Consider the following 17,894-nt stretch of genomic DNA (forward strand, 5'->3'; position numbering starts at 1 on the left):
GCCTCGGTGAGGCCCAATGTACGAAGGTCTTGCCTCACCACCTCAGCCCAGGTCTTCCTGGGCCTACCTCTTCCACGGGTTCCCTCAACTGTTAGGGTGTGGCACTTTTTCACGCAGCTATCCTCATCCATTCTCACCACATGTCCATACCAGCGCAATCGTCTCTCTTGCACGCCACAACTGATGCTTCTAATGTTCAGCTTTTCTCTCAAGATACTTACACTCTGACGGGTATTCACATTGACATTACACATCCAACGGAGCATACTGGCTTCACGGAGCATAATACAAAGAATATATATACATGTATACACACATATATGTACATACTTACATCTACATGTGTATATATGCATATCAGGGTACAGGACGTTAGAACAATGAACTACAGACAACGGAACGAACACATAGGAAAACGGAAAGCCACTTGGAATATTCCTTCATCAGCTGTCTCTATTCTATATATATATATATATTGAAAGAGTACCTATATATATACGACGGGCTTCTTTCAGTTTCCGTCTACCATGTCCACTCTCAAGGCTTTGGTCAGGCTGAGGCTATAGTAGAAGACAGTTGTCCAAAGTGCCACGCAATGGGACTGAACACGGAGCCATGTGATTGGTATAGAAGCTACTTACCATGCATCCACTCCTGCGCCTATTGTACGTATTAATAAAAAGTACGTACACAGCATTGCGGCATTGTATAGCGTGGAATGACATTAACGAACATAGTCCCCCAATCAAGATTGAATGGTATAACTTAAGATAAAATTGACAGTAGAACAACTACGAAACTATGTGTAATATTAAATCTCTAAAAGTATCCATATTCTGTTTTTCTATTTATGATAATAAATGTTATGGATCTGTTTATTAATTGGTTTTGCAAGAATCCAGATGTGAAATCGCGTGTTGTTTTTGTTTCTTTTCGTTTTTTTCTTTTTGCCAAATAAACACACGCACTATATATTTTTTGTTCACTCGTGTATTATTGTTATAATAATAAATGTTTATCCGGATTCTGTTACTTCCGCCTAGCATCTTACCATAATCATTTCCGGCGAAGAACTTTGTCGCATGTTAATTGAATTTAGCAAAGAAAATATAAAGGTAAAAGGAAAAGTAAGTATTTATAGTGTTTAAATCGATATAAAATATTTTCAATGCGGATCTTCGGAATAACTGTTGTTTCTCCACGGGAAATGAAAAGAGCAAAAACGTGGGAGGGTTTTTTCTTCCCCTTCATGATTTTCATAGATTACGATTGTCCGCCAAAATTTCTATCAGAATCGTAATTTCCTTTGTATCAAACATAGGAATACTACGAAAAAAAGAAATGGGTTGGCTTTCGAAATAGCTGTTTCTGGTAAAATAGAATTGCTCTGAGTTTTTTTTTTTGTTTCATTTGTTGTATTTTCATAATTATTTAGCATCGCACTTTGCAAAACAGATATTAAAAAGAAAAGAAATTGAGTATCTTTGCTTTTTTGAAATGTCTCAGTCTCTTTGTCCCTCTCTATTACACCTTCGGAATAGCTGCCACGATTCTCATGAATTAATTTTCTTTCCGATTTTCCGTCTGTCCTGAAATATTTACAATTCACATTAGAAATAAGATAAAGTAAAAAAAATTAAAAAATAGCAAATGCCCCTCACACTTCATCGCACCTTTCACGATCTATCGTATATACTAGAGTAAAAGTCGATCCCCTATTTGGTGATCTTTCGGTACTTATATCGAATTTGTGCCCCTATTTTTGGCAAAAATATGGGTAATTTTCCATGGACCCATATAGAAGCTCACCCTAGTAATTCACGAACAACAGAACAACATTTGTTGGTGAAGGTACAGTGTTATCCTGTACAACTCTACACCATATTATGGACAATATACTGGTGATCCAGCAAACCTCTTTTGAAACACCCCGAGTAGGTATCAGGTGCCTGCACCGTATTACAGTAGGTAGTGGCATGCTGGTACCAGGTAGGTAGATATGTTACCTGTGGAGATATAACCTAATTATGAGATATAGATTAATTTCACTCAGCTAGTCTGGTAAGTTTGATGGATACAAATAAAAGAGATAAGGTAAATATTTTTAAGAGCTACGTGGCTTTCTTTATGGGTTTTGTTATTTATTAGGACGTGTGTTTTGATGCACAGAATTCGTAATATTACTAATTGTGTTGTTTTTATTCGCTTAGAGGTCGTTTGGATTTCTGTTGCTGATTATAGCTTGAATTTCAGCCGCTTAAGAGTATTATCCATAGAATAGTCGGCCCCTAAATTTGGCCTTAAAATATGGTCTAAAAAATTCAACTTTTACATGAGTATATACGGTATATTTTTTACTTGTTTCAGCCATTAGAGTGCGGCCAGGCTGGGGCATCGCCTTAAAAGGTTTAGTTGAACAAATAGATCCCAACTGTTGCAAGTCTGGTACTTAATTATGTCGGTTACTTTTTGCCCAACCGCTATATTACGGTGACGTAAACGAACCAACTAAAAAAATTCTTTACCATCCTTCATCCTGAAATTACCATTCCATTCTTGAAAAAGAATTCTTTAAAATTCCATTTTTCAACATTTCGTTCGTGAAGAATATGATTGCAATTTTGAAAGTAGTATCTATAAAATGATAATTTCAGTTGTTTAAAAAGTAGATACACTGGAGGAATTCATTTGTTCTGGTCAAGGTTTCACTTCTACAATTTATAACTATAGTAATGAAATGAAATTTATGCTGTTTATGCATTCTTGAAATCTTATACTGTTTTCCTTATTATTTCAGAATCAGAGCAGAAACTGGCATAAACAATTTCGTTTTTACACAACAGAAGCATCAACAATATTTATCATCTTTTAAGGACAAAAGATGTTAAACTGAACAAATATAACCATTTTCATATAAATTTAATGAATTACGTTGAAAGATTTCCTCTGGGTAAGATTATTAAGCAACATTTGTGTGTGTCATTCTCTGGAATGAGTCCAATACAATTCTGCATTTTAAATATATTCAGGTAGATTTATGAAGCACTTTGCATCCAGATGATGGACATATAGCAGAAGGAATATTTGTTAGAAATAAATTATAGAAAGAAAAGCAGCAAACATATATTGTGGTAAGAGAAGAAAAATTATTATTGAATGAGTTAAACAACTGTTACTTTTGGTTCTAAAAAGATGGCAAAAAGCTTGGCAAAGTCTTCATATGAATGTGATATCTGTAACAAGTCATTAACTTCAAGAAGCACTTTAACTGCTCACATACGTATTCATACAGGAGAGAAACCATATCGCTGTGATATCTGTGGTAAAAGGTTTACTAGAAGAGGTGAATTACCTGTTCATTTACGTGTTCATACAGGAGAGAAACCATATCGGTGTGATATCTGTGGTCAGTCATTCATGCGTAAAGATATTTTAACTACACACAGACGTATTCATACAGGAGAGAAACCATATAAATGTGATATGTGCAGTAAGTCATTTGCTAAAAGTACTAACTTAACTGATCACAAACGCATTCATACTGGAGAAAAACCATATCACTGTGATATCTGTGGTAAATCATTCAATCAAAATAACCAGTTAATTACACATAGACGCATTCATACAGGAGAGAAGCCCTATCACTGTGATGTCTGTGACAAATCATTCTCTCGAAATGATGAGTTAACTACACACAAGCTAAGTCATACAGGAGAGAAACCTTATAGGTGTGATATCTGTGGTAAATCATTTACTCTAAATAATTCCTTCAATGTACATAAACGTATTCATACTGGAGAAAAACGATTTATTTGTGATATTTGTGGTAAAGCATTTATTCAAAATCATTGTTTGGAAGTACATAAAAGCATTCATACTAGAGAAAAATTATATCGCTGTGATATTTGTGGCAAAGCATTTACACATAGTCCATCTTTAATTGTACACAAACACATTCATACAAGGGGAAAGTCGTATTGTTGTGATATCTGTGGTAAATCATTCTCTGATCGTACTGCTGTAACTGTACATAAACGTGTTCATACTGGAGAGAAGCCATATCATTGTGATATCTGTGGTAAATCATTCTCTTACAAAAATGTGTTAACTAAGCACAAATGCATTCATATGGGAGAAAAATCATATCAGTGTAATATCTGTGGTAAATCATTCTCTCAACAGGATGATTTAGCTATTCATGTCTGTATTCCTCATTGAGATAAAGAATCTCCTTGTGGCAGATAAGAGACTGAACAATCCCTTAACTGTATGCATTCATACCCATGTATGGAACTAAATAATAAGGAATAAACAAATCATAAAATATAATACAAGGTGTTCAAAAAGTCTCTCCACAGTAAGTATTTTATTGTAAAAGAAATATTTATAAGATGGTGTAAGACTACAAAAGAATATATACAGTCTTTGTATTTTTATAACAATTTAAACTCTAAATAAAACTGGTTTACTATGAAATTATCCTTTTTTTAAATTTTTGTTATAACCAAGTCTTGTTTGCACATTTTCTAAACTGATTTTTACCAATTGTTTATCCTAAAGCTATTTAATTTATTGACATTATTTGATACAAGATATGATCTGATGTTATGAGGAAGTGAATGAGATATAAGTAATAAGATGATATTGTAGATGAAATGGTGATGATGGTGGCTTTCATTTTATTGTATTTTAAGAACAATGGACATGATTTGTATTTTCAATAGAGTAAAATTACAAATATTTGAGAAATAAGATGGTGGCGTGTAGCATGTATTAACCACAATGTATTCCTGCTATTAACCTTTACTAAATGAAATCACTGGTTGAACTTAGCACGAATCAAACAAAATGTTGGACAAAGTGTAATACAGAAATCCACAACACTGCTCCTCCTTTCAATTTGTCATCCTCCTAACTGCTACAATCTGTTCTTGTTATCATCATCATCCTCATTGTTTAACATTTTCCAGGCTGGAATAGACTGGACAATTTAGTCAAATGTGGCAAGCCATCTCAAGTTCCAATGTCAGTTTAGCATGGTTTCTGTAGCTGGACGGCCTTCCTAAAGCTGACCACTTTACAGAGTGGTCAGCTTTATGAATGGTGCTTTCTTTGTGTCACTAGCACCGTTCAGGTCGCTGGGTAACTTCAGAAACAGAAAAAGAACAGGGAAGAAGGAAAAGAAAAAGATCCCACAACTAAATGGGGAGTATTTGAGAGAGAAAGGGAGTGGGGAGGGTGTGTGGCATGTGCCGACTTTGCCCTCAGGTGATTACAGCAAACGGGTAGTACCATAAATGGTGGAGTGATGGTTTTAGAGAATGAGAATTGAGGGAGATGTCTGATGTGTCAGAGACAGCAGAAGACATGCAGTGATTTTAGGATATTTATGTAGGAATGGATGGATTTACTCAAGCAAAGCAAATTGCTTGTCAGTTGTCTCAGTCCTTTGTCATCACCTCTTTAAGTAATTAGTACTTCGTTATATGGCTTTTCTCATCCACACACATCACATCATCAAACCAGTGAGGTTTTCTTTCCTGCACACTACATCTCATTCCTATTATGCCTAATGTTTCTCTCAGCATATGAACACTTTTTCATACTTCCACAGTGACATCCTGTGAAACATACAAGCTTCAATCCTCTCTAGTCATTGCATGTGCACTTTTGTCAGAGCCCATGTCTCACTATCATGTTGCATTGCTATTCTACACAAGCATCATACGATCAGAAAGAGGGATCTTTTGTTGCTGACAGAGGTAATAGCTCTGAACTTTTTCAATCCTATTCTTATTCTAGCAATTACATTTTATGGACATCCTCCTCCACTGCTAAGTAATTCTCCATATTTAATAACCTTTCGTAGTAGCACTTCCACACTTCTTTACAGAGTCACTTAGTGCATACATACCATTTTCCACCCATACACATTTTTATCCTCAACATCTTGATACTCTCTACTACACTGTCTAGCGATCTGGAACACTTCTAGTTTCTGACCCTCTGAGCATCTCTAGATCCTCATGCTGTAACACATTGGCAATCTTCGTAATTTCTGCTCCTGCTCTTATTAGGTAAACCTGTCACCAAGCTTGCTTTTTAAGTCTCTCTATCTTTTCCGTCTTTCCAAACCTGTCTCCACATTTTATGGCCTTCTCTCATCACCTCACTGTTCCACCATCATGTCTGGTCTGGCTGAAGCTCTTCTCCAGTCTCAGGTTTAGTCTGTCACCCTCAGTATGTTGTAATAATGATAAACCTTCTTGCTACTGGTGCAAGGCCTGATATTCTGGGGAAGGGGTTCAGTTGAATATATCTGTGATGCATGTAACCTTTTAATCTGCAACACTAACTCCAGGAAGCCAGACAGCCACCTGGTAACCTATCAATCAGGTGACTCTGCAAGCCAGATTGATTTCATCCTCATCAGACAGCGGGATGCAGGGTTGCTCTTAAATACAAAGACCCTCCCGGGTGAAGAATGTAACCCCCAGCATAAACTAGTCATTAGTGGTTTTAGACTCGAGGCCAGAAGGATGCCAAGAAGCAAACCAATCCAGAAAAGAAGGATTTGGAAGCTAAAGAATCCTTCACATGGTCACAGATTGAGGGACATCCACATCAAGAAATTTGATGTGAGGGAGGAGGAGCTACAGACTTCGGACATAGAAGGTAGCTGGAAATTCCTACGGGACAGCTTAATGAGTGCCACAGACCAAGTCTGTGGATGGTGCTAAGTCAATTCTATAGATAGAGTAATGTGGTGGTGTATTAATACAGTAGACAAAGCCATTAGAGCAAAGAAACAGGCCTGGAAAGCCTGGAAGAGTGGGGGTAGCAGGGAACTGTACCAGATAGCCAGAAGAGAGGCTGGGCGACAGGTATACATAACCAAGGGAGAAGCAGAAAATAAGTTTGCCAATGTCCAGCGACATGTGGACCAAAGAACTGAAGAATTTCAGATTGCAAGACAGTGTGTGAGAGAAAATTGTGATGTCACCACCAACATCCCCACACACCGATGATCTTTGTTAGCTCAGAAAAAAGGTGGGATCTGAATTGCCTGCCATGGTCTGTGGTAATGGTGGTAGGAAAGCTGTAGCACAATATACATCCTGATACCAGGGCTTACGCTACAGATTCAGCAGAAATGTCAGTTAATGGAATCGCTTCAGGCCATAGGCTGAAGCGGTCAATGCAAATCAAGATATATGTAAACCCCTGACTGACAGGCCAGGGTCCCACAAGATCAATATGTATGTGAGAAAAACAAGCATCAAGGGAGTTAAGAGAACAGAGAGTTGTACGGATGTGCTTGTGTAACTTAAACTTCTGGCACTGAAGACAAGAACAAGACCATTCAGGAATTTCATGTCTCATGTTTGGCTGAAGAATCTAGCCATAATGAGTTTTACTTAAGCCACAATGCCAGGATGAGCAAGATTGTGCAAGGCGTTGAAAACCACTCTACAATGTTTCTCCGGAACAAACGAATGAGGTGATTGTTTTAACATGTTACACAAGGTGTTCTTGTCAGCAGTCAGTATAGGTAGGTACTTGAATTTAGAAGTCAAAAATTCTGTAGATGTGGTGTCTAAGGTGTCCAAAAGGGACTGGTCTGAGGCTGAAATAGTCAAATCAATTGCAGAAGTGGATGCCAAGGAATTGGTTGGCAAATGGAACAAATCAGCAGCAGCACTATTCTGACTTCCTGAGATATGTTGAATGTTGCTGATAAACTGGGAAACGAAATCAAGATGTCTCGTCTTCCTCGGCAAATATTTCTCAGGCTTGGACCATAAGGAACGTAAAAGGTTTACAATACATGTAGATAGTAAAATATCTTCATTCAACGAGATGACGAACGTGTTTCACTGACAGGTAAATCACTAATAATTTGCGCCCAAAAGTACTATAACGAGTTTCAACTAGTTTTAGCTGCCAAGACAAGAGAAGAATGCCAAAGGTTGCATATGCTTTTAGAGAAATAATACAAGCAGCTCGAATATCCTCGAGAAAACCTTTATGCGACAACCAATCTTTGATGAAAAATGCATGATTATGGTGATGTGCACGGGGAGTAGCTGCTGTGCTTAGTGACCTGCTTTGGCATTTCTCTGACTTGAATATGACCACAGTTGAATGTACTTCCTGGCATTCTGGCCAAAGTGATGATGATACCAACATAAGTTTAACAAAGAGGCAGGAGATAAAGAGTATTGCCTAAGGGAGGATGACCAACTGAATACTCTCCAGCTTGGCAAATTCTGTGCAGCGCATAAGATATTTGCCTGCTGAGTGAGTTCCAGCTTGCTCTGGAGTGTTGCCGATTGTGTGGGGTCACACTGCTAGAATAGGAAGGGCTGCTCAGTCATGGCTTTTCTTGGACTAAACAACAACGGAGGAGCAATAGAACCTCTACATACTTGCACGATCTGCTAGAAACAAATGTCAAATTTCCTCAAGTTATACTAATCAGTTTTGATTGGAGGAATATGTTCATTAATGTATTCCATGCTATACAATGCCGTGATGCTGTGTAGGCAGCCAGTGCCAGGTGACTGGTCCCGTGCTGGTGGCACGTAAAAAGCACCATTCAAGCATGGTCAATGCAATGCCACTACCACCTGACTGGCCCTCGTGCTGGTGGGGCATAAAAAGCACCCACTTCACACTTGGAGTGGTTGGCGTTAGGAAGGGCATCTGGTTGTAGGAACTTTGCCAGTTCAGATTGGAGCCTGATGCAGCCTTCTGGCTTACCAGCCCTCAGTCAAACTGTCCAACCCATGCCAACATAGACAGCGGATGTTAAACGATGATGATGACATACAATATATTTATTGGTGAAAATCAGTTTAGAAAATACAAAAACAAAAACAAGCTAATTTCATAGTAAACCAGTTTTATTTAGAGTTTAAATTGTTATAAAAATTGATAAAGACTCGCAGCCAGAACTTTGGAATTTACACTTGAAATGACAAAATGCTCGAGATGACAATCATCATTATCATCATTCAATGACGCTGATGATGATGATGATGTGGTCCAACACATTCCAGCATTGATGACGATAATTCAAAACATTACCCCACTAATTTTGTTATTATGTAAAGTTTAATACTACAATGACAAATTAACATTAATTTTCATCATAAACTATGTCATAGATAAAATTATAGGTATTACCAACAACAGAATTAATCTCTGGATAAAATACAATAATGATAAAACAAGAATCAATATAATATACCTGAAAGAATATACACAACATACAGAAAAAGTGTACCCACAATCCAGATGTATAAGTACATCACATACTTCTATCCTATTAAAGTATGGTGAAAGACTATATTTTATGATTTGTTTATTTCTTATTATTTAGTATCATACATGGTTATGAATGCATACTGTTAAGAGATTTTTCAATGGTTCTCTCATGGAAGAATACAGACATGAATAGCTAAATCATCCTGTTGAGAGAATGATTTACCACAGATATTACACGGATATGAATTTTCTCCCATATGAATACATTTGTGCTTATTCAATAGGTTACTGTATGAGAATGATTTACCACAGATATCACAATGATATGGCGTTTCTCTGGTATGAACACGTTTGTGTACAGTTACAGCAGTACTTTGAGAAAATGATTTACCACAGATATCACAATGAAATGGCTTTTCCCCAGTATGAATACGTACATGTCCCTTTAAATCGTTACTCTGAATAAATGATTTACCACAGATTTCACAATGATATGGCTTTTCTCCAGTATGAACACGTTTATGTGCATTTACAGCAGTAAGTTGAGAGAATGATGTGCCACAAATATCACAATGATATGGTTTTTCTCTTGTATGAATGCGCATGTGTACAGTTACAGCAGGTCTATGTGTAAACGCTTTACCACAAATATCACAATGATATAGTTTTCCTCCAGTATGAATGCTTTTATGATCCTCTAAATCACGACTTTTAAGAAATGCTTTGCCACAAATATCACAATGATATCGTTTTTCTCCAGTATGAATACGTTTGTGTACAGTCAAAGCATTATTTACAGGGAACGACTTACCACAGATATCACACCAATATGGCTTCTCTCCTGTATGAATATGTTTGTGTGTAGTTAACTCATCGTTTCGAGAGAATGATTTGTCACAGACATCACAGTGATAGGGTTTTTCTCCTGTATGAATGCGTATGTGTTTAATTAACTGGTTATTTTGATTGAATGATTTACCACAGATATCACAATGATATGGTTTTTCTCCAGTATGAATGCGTTTGTGATCAGTTAAGTTAGTACTTTTAGCGAATGCTTTAGTGCACATATCACACTGATATGGTTTCTCTCCTGTATGAATACGTCTGTGTGTAGTTAAAATATCTTTACGCATGAATGACTGACCACAGATATCACACTGATATGGTTTCTCTCCTGTATGAACACGCACATGAACAGGTAATTCACCTTTTCTAGTGAACCTTTTACCACAAAAATCACAGTGATATGGTTTCTCTCCCGTATGAATACGTATATGAGCAGTTAAATTACTTCTTGAAGTTAATGACTTGTTACAGATAACACATTCATATGAAGACTTTGCTAAGTTCTTTGCCATCTTTTTAGAACGAAAAAAATAACAGTCATTTATTTCATTGAATAATTTTTCTTCTCTCACCACAATATATATGTTTGCTGCTTTCCTTTCTATAATTTATTTCTAACAAATATTCCTTCTGCTATATGTCCATCATCTGGATGCAAAGTGCTTCATAAATCTACCTGAATATATTTAAAATGCAGAATTGTATTGGACTCATTCCAGAGAATGACACACACAAATGTTGCTTAATAATCTTACCCAGAGGAAATCTTTCAACATAATTCATTAAATTTATATGTAAATGGTTATATTTGTTCAGTATAACATCTTTTCTCCTTAAAAGATGATAAATATTGATGATGTTTCTGTTGTATAATAAACAAAAATGTTTCTGCCAGTTTCAGCTCTGATTCTGAAAAATAAGGAAAACAGTATAAGATTTCAAGAATGCATAAACAGCATAAATTTCATTTCATTACTATACTTATAAATTGTAGAAGTGAAACCTTGACCAGAACAACTGAATTCCTCCAGTGTATCTCTATAATTTTACATATAGAACAGAGCAGAGAAATATATTTTAACAATACATCATCTCCTAAAAGGATAACTGTCTGCTTGCCTAGCAAGAGTCACTGCGATGCACGAAGTGTCATTTGCTTCCAGTCTTCTGACCAGTAAAGGGACAGTATTACCTTACTTGGAAACAAGTGAAGGTTGCAGACAATAGAAAATCTGCCTCAATTCTGTCTGAACCCTTGGACATTAAGACGAAGAAAAAAAAAGCACAATGTTATAATATACTAAACAAGTTTATAAATCATTTTCGTGGGAGGCTTTCCATACTGTCAAAATGCTTTGCTTCTATGATTTTCCTGATACAAACCCTTTTGTCTCTTATGGCTTGCAGGAGTGCACTGTGTACATCCATATTATATTATGGCACATATAATACTGTGCATACATCATTCAACTACAGTAGTAATTGAATAATATTCTGAAGGCCACAATTTGTTCCCATGCAGCATTTTTCTGAGCTTGTCGCTAATTCAGTTCTTAACTGAACTGAAAACTGTTAATATTTTCGAAGAGGGCTGGTTCCTAGCTACATTTTGGCATAAACATCATTGAGATTTGTCGAGCAGAAAAAAGTTTATATCAAAATTTGTAGCAACACTATTGTATAATTAACTATTTAATTTTAAAAACAAACTATATTTTAATTAAGCCTAAATAATAGAGCTCAATTCGAAGAACTTCATGGTATCAATCTCATGCAATGAAGTTTTAAAAGAAAAAGGGTTATGAGTGTTTGTTTCAGAAATTTGAGGGTGATAATATAGTTCTATACTTTTTATGAATATAGTTCTAAAAGGGGACTTTTAATATATGTCACGGGTGTTACTGAGGTAAGGAAAAAATTATCAACGACACCACTAATTGACATGTTATTAATTAGCATAACAGCATTGCATGGAAAAAAACGTGGATTACATGGGAAAATGTGAGTAAGAGAAATAATACCACTGATCTAGCGATTAAATAAATGTTTTTAGGCTTACCGAAGTCATGCCAGTCTACGAAGTCAATCTGTGGTGTTTGCTGTTGTTGGCCGATAGTGCTGTCTGTGAAAGATGTTTCTCACCATGTAAACAGACGAGCGGATGACGCATGTGTTTATTGTATTTGATGAGGAAAGTAAAAAGGTCAGATGGGAACCATTGATCTAGCGATTACTTGTATGTTTTTAGGCTTGATGTATGTGTTTATTGTACTTGAAGATGTATGCAGGCTTGCCGCATATCCTGTGCATACATTTTTGCAATGGGATGTATCACCCATCAACAAATGTGTAGTGCACGCTATTAGATGGTGCACCAAGCATTCCACCTACAGAATAGGCTAACAGTAAGGTAGCCACATAATTTTGTAACAGTTATCTCTACGTACAGGATAATAGAGTAGCTTGACCCACAAATATTATTCATGAAATACTAGGGTCAGCTTTTATACGGAGTCTAAGGAAAAAATATAAATTTTGGGCCGAAAAATAGGGGATCGACTTTTACTCTAGTATATACGATAGATCGTGAAAGGTGCGATGAAGTGTGAAGTGAAGTTGGTAGTTTTTGTTTATTACTTTATCTTATTTCTAATGTGAATTCTAAATATTTCAGAACAGACGGGAAATTGGAAAGAAAATTAATTCATGTGAATCGTGGCAGCTTTGCCGAAAGTGTAATTGAGAGAGGGACAAAGAGACTGAGAAATTTCAAAAAAGCAAAGATACTGAATATTTTTTTCTTTTTACTTTTTTTGCAAGGTGATTGATATCTGTTTTACGAAGTGAGATTCTATAAAATGGTGAAAATACTCGAAAAATAACGGAAAGAAATCTCTGAGAAATTCTATTTTATTACTGAGAGTTAATTCGAAAGCCACCCCACTTTTTTAGTAGTATTTTTGTGTTTGATACAAAGGAAATTACGATTCTGATAGAAATTTTGGCGGACAATCGTAATATATTAAATTCATGAAGGGGTAGAAAAAACCTTCCCAGTTCTTTGCTCTTTTCATTTCCCGTGGAGAAACGACGGTTATTCCGAAGATCCGTCCTGAAAATATTTAATATCAATTTAAATACTATAAATACTTACTTTTCCTTTTACCTTTATAATTTCTTTGATAAATTCGATTAACATGCGAGAAAGTTCTATGCTGAAAATGATTATGGTAAGATGCTGGGCGGAAGTAACAGAATTCCGGATAAATATTTTCGTAAATAGAAAAACCGAAATATGCCGCAAATCGTTCAGTTTGGTAATTTTAAAAAAGTAAATAAAATCTAAGGGGGAGATAAGCAGTAAAAGAAGTAACTTTTTACACAGCATAAACACTGGTGATAGCCTTCGCACACACACACACATTCGGATACCACCCTTTCACATACACACAAATATACTCACAATGCTGATTTTTTTTTCACCCCTTCCTTTCTTATTCAGCTATCACCCTTTCCTGTCTCATTCATATGTAGTGACGGAGAAAAACAGAAAATACTACACGCACGCTTTGCCACTTTGTCTCCCTCGCTGCTATTACTTTCGCTCACGACTTCTCCTTCACCAAAGTACTATTTTCTCTCCTCTCCCTTCAAATATACTACTTCTACTCCATCCCACATGATTTTGGACAAACATGTATATATATATATATACGGTACTACTAAAACAGCACGGTCCCGAACGCGCAGTCGCGCGTCCGCTCTAGCTAGTCTTGAGTGGTCGATCCTAACCCTAACCCTATCCCTAACCCTATCCCTATCCCTAACCCTAACCCTATCCCTAACCCTATCCCTATCCCTAACCCTAACCCTAACCCTATCCCTAACCCGCGTGTGCAAATGAATACATGGTTAGGGTTAGGGTTAGGGTTAGGATCGACCACTCACGACTAGCTAGCGCGGACGCGCGACTGCGCGTTCGGGACCGTGCTGCTTTAGTAGTACCTATATATACAAAGCTAGATAAAAATACTAGGCTCATTATATTATTATACTGAGAAATAGTTTCGTAGTTATTCTCTTAACAACTATCGATTGACCAGCACTGAATATGTAGTGCTGGTCAGCCATGGTTTCTCTTGGACTAAACAATGACGTAGGAGCAATGGAACCTCTACATACTTACATGATCTGATAGAAATAACTGTCAAATTTCCCTCAAGTTATACCATTCAATCTTGATACTACCTACACCTTTTCTACAGATCGAGCAGGGTCATCTATCTGAAGAGATTTGTGATTTGTCTGCCTTTCTGCTTACTAAGACTTTGGATTTTGCTAGATTGACTCTAAGGCATTTCAATTCTAGACTTTGCTTCCACACCTGAAACGTCTCCTCTAGTTCTAGTAGTGATTCAGCTATTTACAACAAGGTCATCAGCATAGAGGAGCTCCCAGGGGCATCCTGTTTTAAATTCCCCTGTTATTGCCAGGAGGACTATGATGAATAAGAGGATGAGGACTGATCATTGGTGGACCCCTACTCCTACCGGAAATTCTTCACTATACTCGTTGCCAACCCTATGGTGCTGCTATTCCAGCCATTGGGTGTGATTCCTTCATGTATCACCTGGTTGACTAGACTATAGCCTACACTGCCAAATATTTTAAGCATCTCCGCAGTGACTGCTGGTGGGTTGGGGACTTTCCTTGTCTTCATACTCTTAATTGCTTTATCTACCAAAGTACAGTCAATATGGATAGCTGGTCCCTCTGTTGGGTTGATATTTGGCAGAATATTTCTCCCATTCATTCTCTTCATTTAGCAACCTTTCATAGTCTCCAAGTCTCTCTCTTCGCAGCATCATTAAATGTAAGTGAGCCATCATCTATGCAGACACATTTCTCTCCTATGAAATCACTATTCTCTTTCACACAATGTCTTGCAACACGAAACACTTTAAGTCTTTGGTCTTCATAACACAGAACATTGGCAAATTTTTTCTTATCTGGTTAAGTAAACCTGTCACCTAGCTTCCCTTCCAGTGATCTGATAACAGTTCCCTGCCACAATCACTCTTCCATGCTTGTTTCTTTTCCCTAACAGCCCTGTCAACTACATTGTTCCGCTGCCACGTTACCTTAGGTTGAGAGCGAACTTTGCACAGATCTGATCAATAGCCCTCAACAGGTCGTCTCATAGGAACCTCCAGTTGTCTTCCACATTGTGATGGTATATCCTCCTCTTTTCTTTTTATCTAAATCTCTGTTCACTCACAGGATCCTTAAACTTCCAGATCCTTCTTTTCCATGCTGGTCGTCTTCTGGATACACACATTTTAATATTATCTGAGAATATTTGAAGGCAGTGATCTGGCAAAATGATAAGTACATCAGGTGAAATGCTCAGCAACATTTCATCTGCCTTTATGTTCTGGGTTCAATTTTTACCGACTTCAACTTTGCTTTCATCATTTCAGTTCAATAAGATAAGTACCAGTATTTCCTCATAACATCAGATCAGATCTTGTATCAAATAGTGTCAATAAATTAAATAGCTTTAAAGTGAACAATCGGTGAAAATCAGTTTAGAAAATGTGCAAACAAGATTTGGTTATTAAAAAAAGTAGAAAAGGAATAATTTCATAGTAAACCAGTTTTATTTAGAGTTTAACTTATTATAAAAATACAAAGAGACTATTGCAGTCAGAATTCTGGAATTTACACTTGAAATGACAAAATGCTAGAGATGACAATCATTATCGTCATCATGTGATGATGATGATGATGATGATGATGTGGTCCAACACATTCCAGCATTGAAAATGGACATAGAAAAATATTGATGATGATAATTCAGAAAATTGCTCCACCAGTTTTGTTTTTATACCCACAATCCAGGGCCTACTTCTATCCTATTATAACATGATGAAAGACTATATGTTCTGATTTGTTTATTTCTTATTATTTAGCATCATACATGGGTATGAATGCTTACAGTTAAGAGATGTTTTAGTCTCTTCCCTACCACAAGGAGATTCTTTCTCTCATAGAATACAGAAATGAATTGCTACAGCATGTTTGTGTGTAGTTAAAATATCTTTACGAATGAAACATTGACCACAAATATCACACTGATATGGTTTCTCTCCTGTATGAACACGTACGTGAATAGTTAATTCATCAGATCTAGAGAACGTTTTACCACAGATATCACAGTGATATGGTTTCTCTCCTGTATGAATACGTATATGTGTAGTTAGATTACCTTTTGAACTTAATGATTTGTTACAGATATCACATTCATATGAAGATTTTGCTAAGCTTTTTGCCATCTTTTTAGAACAAGAAATAACAGTTAACTCATTGAATAATAATTTTTCTTCTTTCACCAAAATATATGTTTCCTGCTTTTCTTTCTATAATTTATTTCTAACAAATATTCCTTCTGCTATATGTCCATCATCTGGATGCAAAGTGCTTCATAAATCTACCTGAATATATTTAAAATGCAGAATTGTATTGGACTCATTCCAGAGAATGACACACACAAATGTTGCTTAATAATCTTACCCAGAGGAAATCTTTCAACGTAATTCATTAAATTTATATGAAAATGGTTATATTTGTTCAGTATAACATCTTTTGTCTTAAAAGATGATAAATATTGATGATGCTTCTGTTGTATAAAAAAAGAAAATGTTTCTGCCAGTTTCAGCTCTGATTCTGAAATAATAAGGAAAACAGAATAAGATTTCAAGAATGCATAAACAGCATAAATGATGTATTACTTAAATGGAAACTTAATGGGTTTGTTTACGTTACCGTGACTTAACGGTTGGGCAAAAAGTAACCGACATAATAAGTACCAGACTTCAAAAAATACGTACTGGGATCGAATTGTTCGATTAAACCTTTGAAGTCTATGCCCCAGCCTGGCCGCAGTCTAATGACTAAATCAAGTAAAAGATACAGATCGTGAAAGGTGCGATGGTGTGTGAGGTGCAGTTGGTAGGTTTTGTTTTCTATTTTATTTCTAATGTAAATTGTAAATATTTCAGAACAGGCGGAAGATTGAAAAAAAAAAAGAAAGAAAAAAGTCGGCACTATCATGCTATTAGCTGTCAGAAGTGAAAGTGCTCACTGCCTGCTAGTGAAGTATCTGTCTGTCTGCCTGCCTGTTGCTGGCCTGTCGTTTCTTTGGCTACTGACAGCTAATACCATGACTGGCCGGAGCGAGCTATACGTCTGTCTGTCTGTCTCTCTATCTATCTATCTATTACTCGAAAGTTATTGGAACAAATTCGACACCTATATCCATGCGTTTGAAAACACAACACAGAGTATAAGGGTACTCGCGTCCGCGCTAGCTAGTCGTGAGTGGTCGATCCTATTATTTTTAAACTTCAAACTTCCTTTGTTTTCTATTTTGATAGATTCTCACTGTTGAAAATTATATTTTTATATTTTAAATAATTTGCAATTTCAGGAAATGACGCGCGAACTTTCGAGTAATAGATAGATAGATAGATAGATAGATAGATAGAGACAGACAGACATATAGCTCGCTCCGGCCAGTCATGGTATTAGCTGTCAGTAGCCAAAGAATCGACAGGCCAGCAACAGGCATGCAGGCAGGCAGACAGATACTTCACTAGCAGTGAGCACTTTCACTTCTGACAGCTAATAGCATGATAGTGCCAAAAAGTCATATAAATCGTGGGAGCTTTCCCGAAAGCGTAATTGAGGGGGACAGAGAGACTGAGACATTTCAA

General features: G+C 36.5%; 2 protein-coding genes across 12 annotated transcripts; one reads left to right on the plus strand and one right to left on the minus strand.

Moving 5' to 3' along the window:
• The first annotated feature begins 1,013 nt into the window (after positions 1–1,013).
• LOC106867221 (uncharacterized) lies at positions 1,014–4,476 on the plus strand. 3 transcript variants are annotated; one of them, XM_089361889.1, is made up of 2 exons: positions 1,014–1,127; positions 2,798–4,476. In XM_089361889.1, the coding sequence occupies exon 2, from the start codon at positions 3,193–3,195 to the stop codon at positions 4,216–4,218; it is 1,026 nt and encodes a 341-aa protein (XP_089218015.1). In that variant the 5' UTR covers positions 1,014–1,127; positions 2,798–3,192; the 3' UTR covers positions 4,219–4,476. The 3 variants fall into 3 exon arrangements, with proteins under 3 accessions (XP_089218015.1, XP_089218017.1, XP_089218016.1); XM_089361891.1 differs by having other exon boundaries at positions 1,046–1,115; XM_089361890.1 differs by lacking the exon at positions 1,014–1,127 and adding an exon at positions 1,233–1,371.
• Positions 1,117–17,658, minus strand: LOC128249305 (uncharacterized). 9 transcript variants are annotated; one of them, XM_089361886.1, is made up of 3 exons: positions 16,255–17,657; position 15,845; positions 8,889–10,430 (listed from the first exon to the last, which is right to left on the minus strand). In XM_089361886.1, the coding sequence occupies exons 1-3, from the start codon at positions 16,452–16,454 to the stop codon at positions 9,438–9,440; spliced, it is 1,194 nt and encodes a 397-aa protein (XP_089218012.1). In that variant the 5' UTR covers positions 16,455–17,657; the 3' UTR covers positions 8,889–9,437. The 9 variants fall into 9 exon arrangements, 7 of the variants coding, with proteins under 7 accessions (XP_089218012.1, XP_089218010.1, XP_089218011.1 ...); XM_089361884.1 differs by lacking the exon at position 15,845 and adding an exon at positions 14,125–14,138 and having other exon boundaries at positions 8,889–10,686; positions 16,287–17,656; XR_016244065.1 differs by lacking the exons at positions 8,889–10,430; position 15,845; positions 16,255–17,657 and adding exons at positions 1,117–1,589; positions 13,286–13,802.
• Positions 17,659–17,894: the final 236 nt, after the last annotated feature.

Source organism: Octopus bimaculoides, chromosome 13, assembly GCF_046866305.1.
Source record: "Octopus bimaculoides isolate indiv1 chromosome 13, ASM4686630v1, whole genome shotgun sequence".
NCBI lineage: Eukaryota > Metazoa > Mollusca > Cephalopoda > Octopoda > Octopodidae > Octopus > Octopus bimaculoides.